Source organism: Abramis brama, assembly GCF_963993115.1.
Source record: "Abramis brama genome assembly, chromosome: 20".
Classification (NCBI taxonomy): Eukaryota; Metazoa; Chordata; class Actinopteri; order Cypriniformes; family Leuciscidae; genus Abramis; species Abramis brama.
Genome location: NC_139982.1, coordinates 15,270,215 through 15,291,710, shown reverse-complemented (window position 1 = coordinate 15,291,710; position 21,496 = coordinate 15,270,215). Strand labels below are relative to the sequence as shown.

The window sequence follows — 21,496 nt, the reverse complement described above, 5'->3', positions numbered from 1 at the left end:
CATGATGGGTAGGTTTAGGGGCGGGGTCAGGGGTAGGTCATATACGTACAAATTCATACGAATTGGGCAACTCGTAAAATATGTACGATTTAGCAAAAATCGTACTAATTCGTACGAGTGAGGTCGTATGAATTCGTACGAATTAGCCACCTCATAAAATTTGTACGAACTGCTGTGAGATCGGTACCTTTTTCATAAAGGCACAGATAATGGCTTCAAAACGAATAACATATAATTTTGCCAAATAATAGAAAATAAATTCGGCTGACACAGCCGTGTGTCGTGTTTTCTGGTGAGCCTTTATGAATAAAACTTTATGAATAAACTGAGCTCAGATCAAATAGCCGTTGCTGTGCTGTTGCCTTTCCGTCAGTCTCTCAGAAATCAGAGCTTGTCAAGAGTAAATCATCATACACATGTTCTATACTATTTGATATATCTATTTAAATAATTTAAACATTGTACAATATGATACACGAATGAATGGAATAAGCACAGCACGATCGCAAATCAGTGGTGCAGGTCTGATGTAATTTTGAAGGCCAAAACGCAGAACCGAGTTATCATTTTAGCTCTTCCGGTTCTATCGTCCCAAAGTCAATGGGTTTTTGGTTAAATGGCTGAAATAAGGTCTCCGGTGAACACAATCTCAATATACTTTCACTTTTTATTCTACGACATAAAATACACCAAGATAAAAACTTAGAGAATTTTCATAAGCTTAATGTCTTCATTAAGCCATTGAAGTCGTGGGATCATGGTGTAGTTTGTTTAAAGCCTTTAGCTTTTTGCTTGCATTTAGGCTTCAAAATTCATGAAAGTTGCGTTTATCTGTGAAAATGATCTTGAAGGACAAAACGTGTAAGTATCATACATTTTGGTTGTTGATCACAGAGCTTATTTTTTTGTGATAATCCAAAAGCCTATGGAAAAATCCTATTGGGTTTTTGTCGAGGGAACCTGCACCCTCTAGTATGTTTTAAACTTTGAAAAGAGCTTTGTAACTTTTAAACAAGTATTTACATAAGTTCAAGGTAGTCATATGCTAGCATGTTGGATGAAGCATCACTGACTGGTTTAATCCACCATGATGGCACAGTGTGTATTCATACAACAAAACAACAATAATAAAACAATGCGTTGACATAAAAAAGGAAATTTACTCTTAATACTTAAGTACTTTTAAAAGCAAGTACTTACTTTTACTTAAGTAAAAATATTTCTTTACAACTTTCACTGAGTAATATTAGTCCCTGCTGAAAAATCCAGCATAAACCAGCACGAATTCCATGCTGGTCTGGGCTGGTTTACTGTGTGTTGGTCAGTGCTGGTCCAACATATTCATGCTGTTCTCAAGCAAAACGGAGCTGGTGAAACGTTTCAAAGGATCAAAAGATTTCTATCATGTTTCAAATGATATATACTCTAATCAGAGCTTGTGTACATTGCAAAACAAAAACATTTAGAGACATGAAAACAAAGAAAACTGCCAAATAACAGTATAATCATTAGCAGTTTGATCAATAACAGGAGCTGTGAGAAGGGCTTGTGCTAAGAAATAACTATTGATTATGAAAGCTCAAAATTAAAAGTTGCTGTTTTTAAAGACTTTAATAGTTATTTCGGAACTCCCATGTCAAAATCCAGCTGTCGGTCACTGATCACAAAAAGTGTACATAAAAAGGTATGTCATTGCAGTCAAGAGAATATTGCAGTCAATAGTAATAGCATGCACTTTCGACAATTGCTGAAAGAAAATTAATTCAACCAGAGTAAAAGGGCCAAGTGCTCAACTAAAAGTCACGCAGTGAAACACTAATCACCATAATGGTGACTTCAAACAGACTTCAACAACTGTTAACACATACACACATTTTGTTGTGGTCTTGCTGGAATCATATCAGTGCCCAAAAGACAACATATGCTGGTCCACCAGCAACCAGCAGTAATGCTGGATTCATATGAATCAGCAGGGATATCTATACATTCTCTCAAGTAATGGAGTTGTGTAATTTGTCCACCTCTGGTGTTTTTGCTGTGGATCCTGTTCTGATGACTGCCCTGTCCTGCTGCTTTATGCTCTATGATAAAATGTATGCTCTCCCTTATCCACAACTCTGCTCCTCTACTCTTCTAGTTGTTTAACAGCTAAACTAGTATATTTTTGTTCTACCTTCCATACGTCCCCTCGAGAACACCCAAAACATTGCAGTTGTTAATACTTTTTTGCCTCTGGAAATATTATCACTATACATTAAACTCAGAGACCTGTACAGACTTCAATGATGGGAACTGAATTAAAAGCCACCGATGCCAAAGAACTGGCTTTGCACTGACTATATATACTTATGCTCACTAATAATAGGCCAAAAAAAATTATGCACCTATTGATGGAAATACATGTTGTGATGATATTTCAGATATTTCAGTTGTGATAGAATGCAAGAGTCCAGCACTCTGTAAAGTCTCCTCCAGCACAACCCAAAGACGTTTAATGAATTTAAGGTCTGGACCTCCCAACCATTCTTTCACAGTTTGAGCTTGATGAATCTTGACATTGCCATGCTGGAATATGGCCATGATGTGTCTTCCTACATGGTTGTTTAAGATATGAAAAGCTACACACTCCATCAATTAGGGTTAGAAGAACTGTTGCCAAACATAACATGCTAGAAACATAAGAAAAAAATATGTCTTTAAAAAAATACTAGGTATATATATATGTGTGTGTGTGTGTGTGACAAACATAGTAGGCTAATAGCAGTCATTTTTGACCTTGTGGAGACATTTCCCCATTAAGAAAATAGCTTATGCATTTTGCAGATTGGTATTTTTTGGACATGCAAAAATGCAGAAAGTTTTCTGTAATGGGTAGGTTTAGGGTTAGGGGACAGAATATACAGTTTGTACAGTATAAAAATCATTACGTCTATATGGAAAGTCCCCATAAGACATGGAAACCCAACATGTCTGTGTGTGTTTGATTTTGCATTATTTTCGGTCCTTACTATTCTTACTATCTCCTTACTGGACTCATTACTGTCTACTCAACAATGCAAGAAGGTAACGACTTCTGAAGAGACTGTTCAAAATTCACTTTGTATCCAGGAACATTTCGCAACGTTAACAGATATCTTTGTCCCAGTTTGGGGGCGGGGTGGTTACAGATATGTGTTAGGGAGTTATGAATCTGTCAGCTTTTGAACATCCACCATTTCACTGTCCTCTCAGCCCAACAGAGGTAGTGAGAATGAGGATCGCTCAGTTTCAGCAGTTTTATCAGACACACAGGCCCCTCATTGTTGGCCAGAGATTACAGTTGTGGAGGAGGTTTGACTGACAGAAACTGGCCTAAGGTGCACCCAGGAGGAGGAATCAAGAGGAGGATTTACAGTGACTGCTTCAGCGAGTATTTTCCTCTCCATTCTCTCCTGTCAGGGCTCAAGTCTATGATGCAGTGTAGAAATAGCCGTTTCTGCATAATTTAATGGAGTCTCCCATTTTCTCTTACTATTTGTGCTCTTTGCTAGAGTGGTGGTGCCATCGTTGTTCCTATATTAAAGGTTAACAAGATGTATTCTTTCCTTAACAAACCTAAATTGGGTTTCGGAGAGAGTTTGGAACTGAATGAAAACAAAGTGGTCCTTGGTTCAAAACCGTCTCTGAGACGCTGAGAGCCAGAAGACAGTGATTGAGTATTAAGGTGACCTGTTTGTCCACTGCAAGACAAGGATGTAAAATGAACAACTGTGGTCACAGACACATTTTTCACGAGTTAGGACACGATTAGTTCAGAGTTGAAGGGGAGGGACGATCAACATTAAGCTGTGGACTGAATTATATACTTGGGCTCTGCCATTTTGGCCCCAAAACATTTGGACAAACACTAATACACTCCAAAGCCAATATAATTTGTAGCACTTTTCACTAAAAGTTTTGCTCTAAAGTTGTGAAAATTTCTATAAAGAAAAAAAGATTTCATCAGCTGTGAGTGCTTGTGTTGTCAGTCGGCAGGATGGCATCATTCCATCCATCAATGGCCTTTGTTCACAAATATTTCGAAGCCCATTTCTGCCACATAAGAAAAACATGATTATGAGATAGCAAGTCATACTTATGAGATAATGATTACAAAAGCAAGGACACACTAAGTCATAATTATAAGATTAAAAGTCAAAATTATGACAAAAGCAATTTGACATGAATCATAATTATGAGATTAAAAGTCCAAATGATGACAAAATCAATGACAAACTAAGTCATAATTATGAGATTAAAAGTCAAAATGATTACAAAAGCAATGACAAACTAAGTCATAATTATGAGATAGTCAAAATGATGACAAAATCAATGACATACTAAATCATAATTATGAGATTAAAAGTCAAAATTATGACATAATCAATGACATACTAAATCATAATTATGAGATTGAAAGTCAAAATGATGACAAAATCAATGACATACTAAATCATAATTATGAGATAAAAAGTCAAAATTATTACAAAAGAAATGACATAAGTAGTCAGTTAAAATTATGATATAAAAAGTCAGAATTATGACATTAAGTCAGAACTGAGGTAAAAGTCACAATTTCATAATGTCACAATGTCATAAAAAGTGATTACAATTTTGACCTCATAATTTAAACTTTTTATGTTGATAACTGTCTCATTTTATATTTTATATATTCAATTTTATACTCAATTTATAGCTATAACTATAACTTTGTTTTTTTCTTATATGGCAGAAATGGAATTCCATACTAATAAGTAAAATCATTAAAATATCTGAATTCAAAATAATAGTACCTGACATGCAAATGGAATCTTCCCAGAAATACCAAAAAATTCAGTAACACTTTACAATAAAGTCTCATTTACAATAAAGTCCTAAACTTTAGCTAATGCATTAGCTAACATGAACTGACAGTGAGCCATATATATTTCTAAAGCATTTATTAATATTTGTTAACATCAGAAAAAATATAATTGTTTATTGTTTGTTCATGTACAAATATACAACTTTGGATTTTAAAATGACCATTGATTTAAGATGAATAAAATGCTGTAAAAATATGTGTATTATTAGTTCAATATAATATACTAATACAGTTAACAAATGAAACCTAATAGTAAAGCGTTGCCAAAAATAATTATTTATTAATATGAAAATGAAAAAATGAATGAAAAAAAAGGTTATATAAAAACTTCATTGGTCAACCTTGACTTCAAGTGCAGTGACAGGATTAACAGGGTCAAAATAACATTTTAAAAAACAAAATTAATTTAGGGTCCATCTATGCACAGTTTTATTGAGATTTCTAAAGGTTTTCTGCACATTCATGTATAATTTGGTATTCCTTGTAAAACTGTGCCCAAGACACCAGAGATGACATCCGAACACTGCAATCACATTTAAAAATTGCATTATTAATGGCTTATCCTATGAAACGTGTCCTTTTCGCCTGCAGCTAAACTAATATGGAACAACCTATTCATCTTGGCACTAGAGACAAAGGTAGGTTTCAAATCCACAGCAAGCTCGATATTTAATTTCACGTGGTGAATGTAATTACGCCGAAGGAATGATATTGTGCCCTGGATTAAATCAGGGAGTTATTGAGAGTGCCTGTAATTTTAATTCTGTTAGGATGACATTACAGAAGAACCTTCTGTGAAACTATTATATCGTATAGCATGAGAGAATACTGCCACTTTGTGGCACAGAGGAGACATGCACACACTCAAGTTATATGAGCGAACCTCATGATGAATGCTTCAAAAAGATATATACACTACTGTTCAAAGGTTTAGCATCAGTAACATTTTTGAAAGATATGAATACTTTTACTCATCAAGCATGCAATAAATTGGTCAAAGGTGACAAAGACATCTACAATGTTAGAAAAGGTTTCGGTTTCATATAAATTATTTTCTTTTAACTTTCGATTCATCAAAGAATCCTGGGAAAACATCAAGCAGCACAATTTTTTTACGCATTAATAATAATAATAATAATAATAATAAATGTTCCTTGAGCAGCAAAGCATCATATTAGAATGATTTCTGAAGGATCATGTGACACTGAAGACTGGAGGAATGATGCTGAAAATTCAGCTTTGATCACAGGAATTAAAACGTTCAAATATTCAGAAATAAAATATTAAAATAGAAAGCGTTATTTTAAATCGTAAAAATATTTCACAATATTACTATTTTTACTGTATTTTTTTTTTTTTTTAATAAAATAAATGCCGGTTTGGAGAGCATAAGAGGCTTATTTAAAATAATAATAATAATTAAAATAATAATTAAAATAATAATAATAAAAATATTTTTTTCTGTACTGAGAATTTGGGTGGGGAAAAAAAAGTTAATTGACAAGAAAATGTTATAATGCAGAAAAAAAAATTACGGTAAGACTTTAAGGTTTACATGTACTTACTAGTAATAAAGAGTAAATTATGCATTATTACAAGTAACTAACACTAAACCAAACCCTGACCGTAACTCTATATAGTAAGTACTCAAGTTACATTGTATTTACTAAAATAGGCTTAAGTACTGTCACCTCAAGATAAAGTGTAACCAAAATTGCTAAACAAAATTTAATTTTGTGGTGAAATATTATTTGGACATGTTTAAATGAGGTTTAATGAGATTTTTTTCCCACAAAAAGAAAAAAGTTAAACAGCCAAATTAACTTTTAAATCCATTTCAGACTATTAGCATAACAGTATTCTGTATCATTTTACAAAGCATTAATTATTAACCAAAAAAACAACAAAAAAAAAAACACAGAGACTCTCTTGTGGGTTTGATGTACTTCTTTTAATTACACATTAAATAAGACTGGTAAGATTAATGGGGGAAAACAATATTGGGTTTGTATTTATAAAACTGTGCTGATCTGAGAACAGCTTTTTCCTTCCTAATAATCACATTCACTGAAACAGGAGAGCCAGAAGATGACCTTAGACCTGCACTTTCTCAACCGTTAGCACGTGACCCTTAATTACAATTAAGCGTCATTCAATTCATTAAACCGAAAAATAAGCACACTTTACAAAATATTCATCTTTATCACAACCGTACAAAGGCTGTTAAAACAAGGTCCATACAGTATATACATGAACCATTTTATCAACATTTGCAATTGGCACAGAAACAGACAGAGAACATTTCAGAAATGACTCAAAAAATATCTAATGACTTTGCTACTTGCGTTACAGACTGCTATTAAAATGAATGACTTAAAGGGAACAGAAATCACTTAAAATCCTTTGAACTTTGCATAAAAGCAGACATCCTGATTTACTGAGCATTTTGATTTCTCGGTATTAGTCATACAGTCAAATTATCAGAAAAGCAAAACTAGTGATGGTTAAGGACGCATGGTAAAAGGTTTCAAAGCAAGATTCTGCTTGTGTATTGTAAATCTCCTATAAATGACATCACAAGTATTGCCACAGAAAAGAAGTCTTTATATCACTCTCTTTGGTTTGAGTGATGGCTGAAAATATGCCCTCCTAGCTAGAACCACATTTTACCATGGTATACTGGACCACGACTGCCTCTTTGAAATGGAAAGCTTTAAATCAATTATAACTGGGCTTGTAGAACCAACAGAGTAATGATGGTTGATGGCAGCAGAAACCAACAAGGCATTTGTTTGAATCATTTTTCCACATACATTTGCATCAGAATAACTAATACGGAGTGATGTTCGCCAATCTCAAATTAGGGTACGTTTACACGACAACGCACTACAAACTGAGAAACGTTTTTCCTTACAGGCAAGAAAAGTCATCAAAACGATCCCCGTTCACAAGGATCCGCGAATTCGACTAAAAACGCTGTATTAATCATGCCAGGCCAGTAGATGGCGATGAAGAAAAAACACGCGCTTATAGACTGAACACGTAATACGCATGCGAACGACGTCACCGATTTTACAAATTTGCGTTTTCGTAGATTACACGGAGACTATAACGGTATCGTTTTCAAAAACTTGTTCCCAAAACGCCACTGTCGTTGCCCGAAACGCATAAAAAGTGTGTCGTGTAAACGGCCCCCTTAGCAAAAAAACATTTCAATGTAATGATTCATACTTCTAAGGCGCAGTTTGGCTGGGCACAAGAGGGGAAATATTCATACGTAATAAAAATCCTCCTCTGAATGCAGAAGTGAGGCTTTCACTAGTGTAGATCTTTACAGAAAATAAAGGTTCGAATCATTATTACACACTCTCTGGAATACTTGATTCTGATTGGTCAACTGCAGCTTTGCATTTCTGTAGTGATTGATAAAAAGTATAATTAACAATTTCATGTCTTATTTTGCTGCAATTTCTTTCTTCTTACATATTTTGGCATCTAGAGCCTAAATCACCATTTTTTTTTGTTACTTTACATCATCCCTTAACACAATCCTGCGCACCAAAATGAGAAATTATTGTAGATTTTAGATTGATTTGCTATCGCCACATGGTCTCTAAACCAACTGAGGTCATTTTATTTAAAGAAGATTTTAAGAATGGAAAATATCAGTAAAATTAATAATGGCCAGTTTGGACCAGCTGAGAGAATCCTCTCTACACAACAGTGGTTATTATACAGTATTCAACGCATTACCGTTCCCTGGAAGTTTAAAGAACAGAACACAGCATGCAAACAGGGAAATAAGGTTAACGTGGTTAAGATTTCACCATATATACACATTACCATGGCTTTAGAGAGAGGGCGTTAATCCGACTACAATGGAAGTTCACATGCAGGTGGTTTTTTTTTGTGGAAGTTTGGGACATCCAAAGGCAGGGTCATACACAGTGATAATGTATCAAAACACCACCCAGGAAGTGTTGGTCCTCAAAAATAATTCCTCAAAGTTTCAGTTCCTGTAAAATCAAGCGACTCACATGCAAAGTTCCTGTCTAAACCGCTACATGGCTAGTTCTTGTACAGCACACCAAAAAGAGTGCTTTGAAATCCACACCTTTATAAAACTACTCTAGAAAAACCAACTGCAAAATAAAAACCAGTTCTGACAGCCCACCCGATAAAATAAGCCATTCAAGGTGTCAAGGGACCAACACTTTGGGGCAACTGGCACCGAACGAGAAGTAAAGCTTATTTCATTTAAGAAAGCAAGTAGAATATGGATCCATTCTGTATTCAGAAGAGGCTAATAATTTAGTGTAATGTACAAAATGCAGTTGTGGAACTTGTTTTGTTTTCTTTCTTTTTGAGTCTATAATGACAGGAAAGGCTGGTTTCACATTAATACACATTTTGTTTTGGATTTCTTCTTTTTCTTCTTGCCCTCTTTGCTCATCTTCTCCTTGTGTTTCCGGATTTCTCGGACTAAAGTATAAAACGCATCGTCCACGCCCTTCAAAACAAAAGGGAAAACAAGAACGTCAGGTGATTATGTAAAGAATTACAGCAAATATATTTCACAGATCTATGCCCAACTTTTTGCAGCCATATTCCACACATTAGATACAATAACAATATTAAAACTGGTCTCATATCAGTGTTAATAAGACCATGTTCACCAAACCCTTCCTGAAAGAATAGTGAAAAAAGTAAAAGAAATTAAGTGATGGTTTTAAATAAGAGTGTGAATCTCAAAGAAACTGTCATATTTCATCCCAAATATCAAACAAAAATAATACATTATATTTTGATTAAAAAAAAAAATGTTTAGAGGATTTTCTTTTTTTTTTGCATTGTGACATTTATTATAAGCCGCGTTTCCATTACAGATTTGCGCAAATGTTTTCCGCTATTATCTAAATATCGATAAAAAACTATTGCGAAATGACGGCGTTTCCATTAACCGATGTTATGCGACTAAAACGTCCTTTTTTCTCTCGCGATAAGTCATTCCAAAAATCACGCAACGGACGTTGGTTATAATATCACAGCCACCGCATTAGACATTATTATTATTATTATTTTTATTATTATTAATGGAAGGAGACGTGGCGTGTTATCCAAGCATTAATGGCAGGGAAAGACCCCCGAACGACACATATAAGAGTTTCTGGGTGTTTCGCCCTCATTTCTGCTCCGAGGATTTGATTGTGGCATTTCTTTGAGATTTAGAATCCAGTATTCCTATAGGCTAATTATTGTTTCTTTTATGAATTTAATAAAGAATTCTGTCTCGTATTCTGTCCAAACGATCCATGTAGGCTACTTTTGTGTCCATTTGTTTTTCCTTTTTTAACCCCTAATTGAAAAATGAAAAATGAACGGTTGTCTTTTTAAAACGCAAAGTTGAACACCAAAATTTTAATTTGAACTGGCTACAGCAACTGCTGCGCAAAAAAAGTAAATATCGACGAATTTTCAGATTTTTGTTTATGACTTTTTGCCCCTTTATTAAACATTTCCAACATGCTGATTTTACTGGTTTAAGGCCAAATTAGAAACTGGAATTGATGTCTTTCCCGCAGTGCTGAATGAGAAGAGCCATTAATATTATTAATAAACTATTGTCGGCTAAAATCACATCTCCATTTCCGCTGTTAAGCAGATGCGCTTTTAGAGAGAAATGCACCTTTCATACGGATTACATAATCAGAAGGTATTAGCTTTCAATTCGAATTTGTTCGTTTTAAAGAGGACATTTCAAGCTTTAGCCTACATAGGCTATATTTTGTTTCAGTTATCGCGCTCCAGTTTACGAAGATCATGAAAGTGCGTCTGATTGTTTCTTTTATTTTACAAAAGCACAACGTTTTCTTGTTATTGTGAGTTTACACAAATAAAAGTAATTTCTGTATGACCAGAAATGATAGAGTATTTTAAGTTGTTTCCACTGTTGATTGGAAAATGCAAGTGTTCGCGCCCACGCCTCCGTGCCATGCAGTGCGCGCTCCACGCTCAGCTTTGTTCCTTTTTTGCATAAAAGCGTCTTCTAAATATAGCCTATTAAATGTTATAATAAAATAATATAAATGTATTATTATTTGCGTAGCTATACATGGACTTCAAACACACCGCGTCTTCTAAGTCAGGTGACTGTAAATGTGCAAAAACTGTTTCCATTGCAGTTTTGCGAAATATTCCTTTTTCGAATTGCCTGAAAAACCACCTCATGAGAGCGTAAAAACTTTTTTGTGATAAATGGGAGTTTTTGCGAAATTGACGTGTTTCCATTAAGCGTATTTTCAATTCGCAATTTCAATTTGCGCAATTTGAAGGGTAATGGAAACGCGGCTAGTGTCAGTAAAATTGCCTTTTTTCCCCTAATGAAATGGCATAATTTTGGGGTAAAATATGACCCGGCTATTTCTTTGACCGTTTTCGTGAGATTCACCCAAGAACAAGTGAAAAGTGTACAGCAGATGTCGAACCCAACACCTGGACTGCAGATGGGCAGCGCTTCAAACTTACCCCTCTCACATCAAAACACATTTTTTAAGCTTGATGCATTGTGTCGTCTTTTCTTCTTTACAGAGTTTTCTTAGCCGGTATTGCCTGATCTCCCGTACCAGAGTATAAAAGGCATCTTCCACTCTCTGCAGTGCAAAACACAACTCCCTTCAGTGTTAAGGAACGCACAGCCATCATTACTGAGACGGGACAACGGTCGCAACTGGATTTCAGGAATCCACTGCAACTATAAAAAGTTTTCCCACATAGTGCTGGCATAATTGATAGTGGTGTTTTTTTACCCCCATATTTCTGGAAATTTAAAGGGAATAGTGTTGTCAAAAGACCCGGTACTTCGGTACCAAGTCGGTACTAAAAAAAAAAAGTAAACGTCACGGTACCAAGTTTTCTTAAGTACCGGTGGTACCGAGGACCCGTTCAAACCCGGTTCCTTGATGCGCATGCATGCACTGAGCGCGTGCAGTTGCGCGTCCTCTTTATTAAAGCGCTGAGACATGGCGACCGGCGGTGCTGCTGATGTGGTGGCTGTAAATCCACTTGTTGATAAGAAAGGAGGAAAGAGACACTTATGGAAATATTTTGGATTAGGCTAATGTCACGTTGCCATAAGTGGCCGTTCACATAGCGCGTTTTTTGCAGATTCGTTATTCCAAATCTCTCATATTAGGAGCGACGCGGCGCGCTCGTTTTTCCCGTTTATATACTGTCTATGGTTTTTCCAGGAGCGCCTATGTTCATGTTTGCATAGCAACGACAGACGCCACGGGAGAGAAAGCGCTTGTGGAAAGGAGAAACTTGTCGATCTCCGAATGCAACGTTACGTTACTGTACACGAGGAGAGATGGAAAGCTTGTAAAGATTAGTTCCATATAAATTCACGGATAATTTGTTGTTTTGTCGTTAGTGAAAATCAATATTGACCTTGTATTTGAAAAAGGATCCTCATATAAAAACAATAGGCCTACTAAAATTCAGAGTAAGTTCGTTCGCATTCAGAGATCGACTATTTTTGAAACGGTGCGAGCTGCGCTCTCCATGATGACGAGGAAGTATCAGCAAAGAATTTATCGATTTCTAGCACTTTGGTACCGAAATTGGTACCGAGAACCGTGGATTTTCACTGGTATCGGTACCGAATACTGAAATTTTGGTACCGTGACAACACTAAAAGGGAATCTGGCATAGTTACGTTTTTAGATCAACTTGCCACAAAAAAAGCCAAGGTCCTTCGATGGCATGCAGCATCGTCGCACTATTGTAGAAGAGTTTAGAGGACGTTTACACGACAGTTTTCAACTAAGACCAGAACACAATGCGTTTTTCTGTTCAGTTATGAAAATAGCATTTTGGGGGCCTGAAAAAGCAATCTTTTGAAAACGGGTTTCAAAGCGCAAGTTTTTAAAAACAAAACCTGTATCGTCTCCATTTAAACTACAAAAATGCAAATTTGTGAAAACCGTGACATGCGTATTACATGTTCAGTCTATAGGCAGGTAGTGTTTCTTTACAAAGTGACATCGCCATCTACTGGCCTGATGTGAATAATAACGTTTAGTCGTTCTCGCGGATCCGTGTGAACTGGGATCGTTTTGACAACGTTATCGTCTGTACATAAAATTTCATGAATGCAAAAAAAAACACACAAAAAAACACTTTACGTAGTACGTTTTAAGTTCATTGTTGTCGTGTAAACGTACCCTTAGTTGTGTCCCTGAACACCACTGGATTTAAAATAAAGGAAGAATTATGCAGTATGGTACCAGTGGGTAGCATGTGTGGCTCGAAACAGAGAGAAAAATGAATTCAGAAGCCTTTATTATTCCCCAGCACCACCAGGAGTTGTGATTTGAGCACTGCAGAGGGAGGAACAGAGCGTCTGCCCTGATTTATAAACATGACAGACAGTGCAGTTTAATATCCCCAGTTGATTTATAGTGATTGAACCCTTGATCAAATCAATCCAATCTGCATTCTTAGTCATTAAAGGATTAATTTATCTTAAGGTGAAATCAAACACAGACAAATGATAATAAATGCACGAGAGAGACCAGGCACAAACCCAGAGCCAGATCAGTTGTGTTCTGTGATGTGCACCTGATCATTAATTATTCATAAAGCTAGTCAGAAACTCATGCATGAAGCCAGCGTAAAACAACAGCACGCACTCGACAACTTTCCTACAATTCTACACATTCAAACTGCAAATCTGATGTGTGAATGTAACAAAAAGTCCAGGTAATAGTTACCTCAAAAAAAAAAAAAAAAGTAGTAGTAGTACAAGTAATGCTACAATGATGTACAGTATAGGCCTACATCTACATGTTTTTGAATTAAAGTACATTAAATGTGCTAAAAATCAATAAATCTAATTTCTTCCCTTTCATTGCGGGTGAAATGGGACCCAGACATGTTCTTGAAAGGGAGACTCATTCTATATGATTTTTGTCGACTGATTATAAATGAGGTTTCAAAATCACATTTGACACCACAATATATTTGCATTGTATTAAAGACAACATGAAATAGCTTTCAAAACTCATTTAACTTCCATAATGATGCATTTATGAGCAAAATAATAATAGATGTAGGGTTGGTAATTTGATTGAATAGCATGTTGTACTGTCAAATTATAGGTTCATTTTAATTGTGGCCTTCTTGGTTGCATCAGCATAAAAGTTGTAGTAGAGGTGGAGAAAGATTTTTTTTTTAATAATGATGAATGGAGCACAATATAAATCACGGACATTTGTTGATTTTGATTACATGTTGTCTTTAAAACAGCTTTAAATCAGTCAAAAATAAAAAAAAGTCTTGCAATGGCCAGGTTTACATGCACCCTCGTAATGCGATTATGAGATTTAGGCAATATTGCGATTTAACTTTACCTCATGTAAACAATATTTCAAATCACACTAGAGCTGCACGATTATCGTTAAAAGATCATGATCTCCTAAAAGTCAACGATTCACCGGTGTCTATTAAACCTTTGACAAATCACACCAGAGCATTGTTAGCCGTGTTGCCGCTGTCGTTTACCCAGAGAGCAGTTCTCATGTGCAGGGATGAAACTGCTTCACAAACAGTCTAACCACACAGTATCATTATTTATATTACAAATATTCATATAAAAAAACAAAAAAACAGAAGTTCTGGGATAGAAGTTTATAGTCCGATAAACACTGATGTGTTTATTGAAGTGATCAAAATAGAGTAAATCATCTTTTTTAAAGTAACTTGGCGCTTCTTAAAAAAATAATAATAATGATTTTAATCAATTACATTGTGGCAACAAGTCATGTCATTAAATCACTCATTCAAGTGATTCGTTTAAAAACACAGATTCATCCAGTAACGATACAAGTGAAGTATTCAATGCGAGTCATTGAATCATTCAAACCTTTTTTCTTTTTTTTCATTCAGATTAATTAAACATTTTAAATAGTCTGCAATTAACATTTTGTCAGAACCTCTAGTAAAGTACATGTTATTTTGTTTAGTTGCCTGATCAGAATCGTGGGAGAATCGTGATCCATATGAATATTTTTTTTTGTGATTTTCATTTTATCCAGAATCGTGCAGCTCTAAATCAAACTGATGCGATCAAGCTCATAATCGTAGTAAACTGTGGCATATGCAGATTTTAAAATCGTAATAAACATGCATTGAAAACACTTTAATCGGTGATGACTTTGTCATGCGCAGCTTCGTAAACATAGCGGTAAAGCGAGCATTACATTTATGGGGTGCTGAAAAAACCCCAAAAAACTAGCAAATTGACAAGTTGCGTGACGTGAATATAATGTATATTAATGTATCAATTAGTATATTAATTGTCGAAAAAGTTGACATGAAGACATTTTTAGGTGGGTCACCCCGAAAAAATAACAAAAATAAATCCAATATGTCCATAGAAATGCATTTTGTGGCTAGTAACACCTACTGTATGCAATTTCATTATGTGTGCTGTGCACTGGCGGATGTGAATAATGGTGCTAAAAACAAAAACAAATTCTTAGCGCATATTCATAACATTGAAAAATGCATTATTTGAAATAATACATTATGTAAACAAAGTCACTGTCAAAACTTCAGTTTCATTGATTTGTCCAACACGCTTGTATTCAATACACGTCCGTCCATGTTTTCCATACCTGTCTCGTTTTTGCTGAGGTCTCTATGAATGGAATGCCGTAGCTACGTGCTAAATCCTGAGCCTGCTTGGTGTCCACACTGCGGGAAGGAAGATCACACTTATTCCCCACCAGGACCATCGGGACGTCCTCAGAGTCCTTTACTCGCTTTATCTGCTCTCTGCAAAAGCAAGTCAAGTCATGTCAAGTCATCATTTATATAGCGCTTTTAACAATGTAGATTGTTTCAAAGCAGCTTTACAGAGATAAATGTATAATTTAAGGTAAGATTGTTTCAGCTTTATAGCGGTTCTTTAATAAAGTTATTTTCCAGCTAAAGTTAGTTTTGATTGATTCGCTTCTGTCGCAACGATCATTTGTTATTAAATTAGGGTCCGCTAAGACGACACCATTCTCTCTACAGACTTTAAACGTGAACCTGTGAGAAACGCTGATGGCGTTCACATGCGCATTAAGAATTGGTTCTATAGTTATGTGCGCTTGAATATATGTGCGCAGGTTTGGAATTCCCTACAGACCAAGCCTAAACAAAGTACTGGTGTTTCCTTATGAATTTTGATACCGAATTTTATTGTCACTTTGGGGTAGGTACGCAAAACGAATTTTCCCGACTACGGTTTATCTGTAGAGGGGTAAAGGAATCCTCCATAGGGAGACTAGTTGGCACACCGAGAATATTACACATCTACAACTTTGTGAGGTGTTTTAGTGCTTTACAGACCTGAATCTGCACAGTTTTCAGTTTCTAGCTCACCTGTAGTGGTGAATGTCCTCGAAGGACTTGGTGTTATTGATGGCAAAGACACAAAGAAATCCCTCCCCTGTCCTCATGTACTGGTCCCTCATGGCACTGTACTCCTCCTGACCTGCAGTGTCCAAGATGTCCAGAAGACACGTCTCCCCGTCAATCACCACCTGCTTCCTGTAGGAGTCCTGCACAAGTGACGTGACATTGAGCATGTTGAGCAGTTTAACAGGGCCAAACTCTAATGGTCCTGTAATGTCAATTTATCACCGTATGACAATACTCTAGTCTCAGCCTCAGGCATCAAGCCCACGACCTTGAGCTGAACGTCTGATGCGTATGACACATACAATTGGAAAAATCTGAATTCTACAGGATTTCAGGTGAAATTGTGTCGCGTTCTTTAACCTGGTAAAAAAAGTCATCGTGATGCCAAACCCCCTCATGGAAGAAGAATGCTGTCGTGTTTCCAACTGCAACAAGGAGCGCTTATTAGATCAACTAAATGCTGGATTATCAAAAGTATGTGAAGTTCACAGCATAGACTGTTTAAAAAGTTTTACACACTGGTCTGTTACTGCAGGGACATTGTTACATCTTTACGCCCCTAAACATGACGCGGAACAAAACAAACTATGATTGGCCAAGGACCGCCAGGAGTCCGTCTGACAAACGCTGTATTAATTACGCCTGGCCAGTAGATGACGATGTCACTGTGTGAAGAAAAACTATGCACCTATAGACTGAACACACAATACGCATGATATCACTTCAAAAACATGCAATTTGAACTCGTTGTGATGTAATCGAACAGCCAAAAGGCTTACAGTTTTCCGTTTTTTGTTGAAAACGGTCTTGTGTAAACGGCCCCTTAAAAAGTGTTCATTAATTCTAGCAAAATGTGTGTATAGGTGAACGAAATGCATGCACCTGGTCTTATTTTGGCCAATTCATTCATTATTCCAAAGGACATGTCTCTACAAAACAAATGATCCAAAATTACAACTAAAAATAACATCTACAAACCACACAAACTACACTTTTCGAGGTTTAAAATTGACGCTATGCCAGAAAACTAAAAAGGAAGAAACACAAAGGCGTAATCCACCTGGTAACCACCTTCTTCAAAACCAGAATAACCGGATAGCACTCTTGAACATTTAACAGTACTTTTTTTTTGTGGATGCAAATTTACATAAGGGTGAGTTTCACAGCTTTGCAGTAGAAAGTGAGCGTCCTGACAGCGGTACCCATGGCTCACCTCAATGGTTGGGTCGTATTCATCCACAAAGTGGTTCTGGATGAGTTGGATGGTGAGAGCGCTCTTGCCCACGCCTCCAGCACCCACCACCACAAGCTTATATTCTGTCATTCTTCACCTGCAGCAGAAAAACAACATGGTGAAAATCAATGAGCAGTTCATTTTGCCAAAATGTCTTTCTTGGTATAGCTTGCACATATAATAACCCTGTGTTAGTCTAACAATCTTGCGCAAGGGCACAACAGTGATAGTTCGTTAATAAAGCCATTTAGGATTTGAACCTACAACCTTTCTGTTTAACCTTAAACTACAACATCATACAATTAGGCGAGACTAAAGGTTTACATCTCATTTACACTTAAAATGCCAGGTCTACTGAACTGACCCAACATAACGAGAGAATTTTAACACTATTATTAAAGCATTAGCTATACACTCCTCTTTCGGCTTTATGATGAAAAAAATAAAATAAAACTTGCCTTATCATATTAATAACTATGGGTACGTTTACACGACAACAATGTAACAGACGACAATATTGTCAAAGCAATCCCCATTCACACAGATATGCGAAAATGACTCAAAAAGGCTGTATTATGCATGCCAGGCCAGTAGTTGGCAGTGTCACTTTTACAAGAAACACCCCACGAACACATAATACGCATGTGCGATCATGTCCTGTCACCAATTTCACAAATTCACCTTTATGGCCCTGTCCCAAATGGCACACTTCATATGCACTTTCGATCTTGTGGACTTACAATGGGTGCCTCGTGTCCATTTAGTTCAGGGATGGGCAACTTCAGTCCTGGAGGGCCACTGTCCTGCAGAGTTTAGCTCCAACCCTAATTAAACACACCTGAACAAGCTAATCAATGTTTTCAGGATTACTAGAAAATAGTTTTTGCCAGGGTTGGAGCTAAACTCTGCAGGACAGTGGCCCTCCAGGACCGAAGTTGCCCATCCCTGATTTAGTTCACTAGACCGTAGGGTGTCCCACTTGTCATTTTAGGTTTCAGAAGGGTGCTAGCGAGCACCCCCTTTGTGGCCGATATGCTCCCTCGATGCGCACTTTTGCCGAGCCCGCATCCGCAGCAGACTCCTTCCCGACAGTCAAAGCGGCATTACGTCAAGAAAGTGCAGACTCGTAGGAAGACCACGAGTATTTACTTTAGGGTGCCATTTGGGACAGGGCCTATGCTGTTCACATGGAGAAGAAATCGTTTGAAACCCGTTTTTAAAGGTTTGCGTTGTCAGGCCCCCAAAACAGAGTTGTCGTGCAAATGGACGGCCCAAATGCATAGAAAATCTTCCGTTTCCAGTTGAAAGCGGTGTCGTGTAAACAACCCTAAAGCTAAAAATATAACTAAAACAGATTAATCAATAATATGTAACTGAATCAACAGATCCACAACAGAAAACCACAATTCACTACAGTTTGCAATAAATAAATAAATAAATAAATAAATAAATAAGAAGTATATATATATAATTTTTGTTAACACCTATAGAAGTTACATACATATTATTACTGGGTCTCATCTTTAATGTTACCTCATGCTGTATTATTTTTTACTATATATATATATATATATATATATATATATATATATATATATATATATATATATTTTAATCACTTTGTTAATACAACTAAAAGAAACCAATTAAATAGACTAATTCAACTAATTATAGAACACAGTTTTGAATTACTTTTCGTTACTTTAACTCATAACCGATTAATCTACAGTAAACAGAATCACTTCAACAGACATTACACTATAGCAGAGTCCACAAATGTAACAATTTGAAGTTATTTATCTATATGCTAGTACCATCTAAAATGTTACAAAGCTTTTTACATCAACTTTTTTTGTTGTCGCATTTATAAGTCATAAATTACTCTGTAACTTAAACCGATTACCTGAAACTGACTAGAATACCACTATATGGCATCATTCGAGATTGTAGCAATATCTGTAAGTTATAGCGAATAGGGGATTAGTAAATGCACAATATATTTTAACAATACACGGTCCACAAAAACAAAACTTAACGAAATATTTGTAAAAAATCGTGTTCGTTTAATTTAAGACGATTCAAAAGCAGGCTAACTTACCACAACTTAAATCCGTTAAACATTAAACGCAACATTTCAAGTTAAAAGGACTTAACGTACGCCAACAAAACAAAGTGATTTACGTTAGATTTTAAATCAAGTTAAGACAAGTTCAGTGTTAAGTATAGTTAAGCGCCATAATATCGCAGGGCCCGAATTTCACTTGGGCGTGATATGACAATAATACAATGGAATAAATAAATATACACAAAGCTCACATTAAACCAATTCGCTCACGTACTTTTGTATAATTAATCGCCACGGTAAACATAGCTACATGTTAACAGCTTCTCTATTATGTTTTACCTCTGGGTTTGCAGCAAGTTCCGCGTCTGAAAAGCCTCTATTGACTCAAGCGTTTATCATGACCTTGCAATAATGCTATTATCCATTTAAAAAACGTGTATAAAGCCTCATATGTCCATTGACAATCCCGTCAAAGTGTTTGAAGGATTGAAACCCAACAATACCACACGTAAAAACAGATAAATTATGCTTTTTCTGGGCGACATGGCCTGCGCTCGGAGGCTGTTATACACAAATATGGGCGGACACACTGTTGCTAAATCATCACTTACCACAAAATATCAACGATTTTCAGCTGTTTACGGTTATTTTCAGTAGGTGGAGGCGGTTAAAAGGACAAATATTAAGCAGTCGAGCAGCCTTTTCCGAGCACCAGCATGCATCTTGCATTATAGTAGACGAAACATCTGTAGATACAAATAATCCAGATCGGTGTCCTTTCAGTGAGATGTTGTGTAGGGCTTGATCAATAACTAGCCGATAATCAACACGGGGGAGTCCAGTCTAAATATGGTTATACGACGGATAATAAATGCACTTTAATTTTAGTGTAATAGCACACGAGAATGTGCTACCACATATTCGATACTAGGCAATGACCGGCTTTTGACAACAAGCTCTAGGGCAGTATTGGAATGGACTGGCTTGGTGCTTATATAGGCCCTAAATATAACCGGAACGTGTACGTGCGTACGTCAGCGCGTATCTGCATTCTTATTGGATGTATCACTTGTCAGTCACAATTAGGTCATTTGCATACGGTGTGCAAGAGCCAATCGTCTATGATTATCGAATAATACAAATTACCCGCCTATTTATTGTTTGACTCGATACTTCACTCTATGCATTTCTTCTTCTTCAATAACTTTAATGAAAATATAGTCCACTGATAGACAAAATTGGAAAACAAAACTCAAAGTAAGGAATATGGGGGAAAATCTAACAACAAAACACGTATTGTATTTATATAATGATTCACTTATTTTATAATGAAAAGAAAAAAGCGAAGAGCAAAATATTGGTGTATTTACAGCTTACAAAGAAATGTTTTAGTTTTAGTTTTAGGAATTTTTATTTTAGGTGGAACAATTAAAACACAAAAGACACAAGGGGTCAGTATATCTATGGGGTTGTTGGTATAAAGTTGTTTTAGCTGTATCCAAACGTTTAAATAGTTTGTGTTTCATTATTCTGTTGTAAATTATTACTACAATTATTTATTTGTTTATTTAATGAATTATTTAAATGCCAGTCACATTACAAACAATGAACATGACAATTTGAAATATTGAACAAATTCAGACAAGTAGAAAAAGAGAATATGCAGTATGATATTTAAAATAAATAATGAAAGTAAAAAAATAAATAAAAGGAATAATAATAATAATAACAACAGAAACAATTATTTCAAGCTCTATTGTTCTGTGTAATTGCGCAAGTAAAAAGGCAATTAGTGCTTATAGCATTGTAAGCAGGTATGATGTATAAAGTAGCACCCTTTTTCTTT

General features: G+C 35.9%; 1 protein-coding gene across 2 annotated transcripts; it reads right to left on the bottom strand.

Moving 5' to 3' along the window:
- Positions 1-6,811: 6,811 nt before the first annotated feature.
- kras (v-Ki-ras2 Kirsten rat sarcoma viral oncogene homolog) lies at positions 6,812-20,654 on the bottom strand. 2 transcript variants are annotated; one of them, XM_084094708.1, is made up of 5 exons: positions 20,262-20,654; positions 17,565-17,682; positions 16,313-16,491; positions 15,559-15,718; positions 6,812-9,392 (listed from the first exon to the last, which is right to left on the bottom strand). In XM_084094708.1, the coding sequence occupies exons 2-5, from the start codon at positions 17,673-17,675 to the stop codon at positions 9,276-9,278; spliced, it is 567 nt and encodes a 188-aa protein (XP_083950834.1). In that variant the 5' UTR covers positions 17,676-17,682; positions 20,262-20,654; the 3' UTR covers positions 6,812-9,275. The 2 variants fall into 2 exon arrangements, with proteins under 2 accessions (XP_083950834.1, XP_083950835.1); XM_084094709.1 differs by lacking the exon at positions 6,812-9,392 and adding an exon at positions 11,326-11,532 and having other exon boundaries at positions 20,262-20,631.
- Positions 20,655-21,496: the final 842 nt, after the last annotated feature.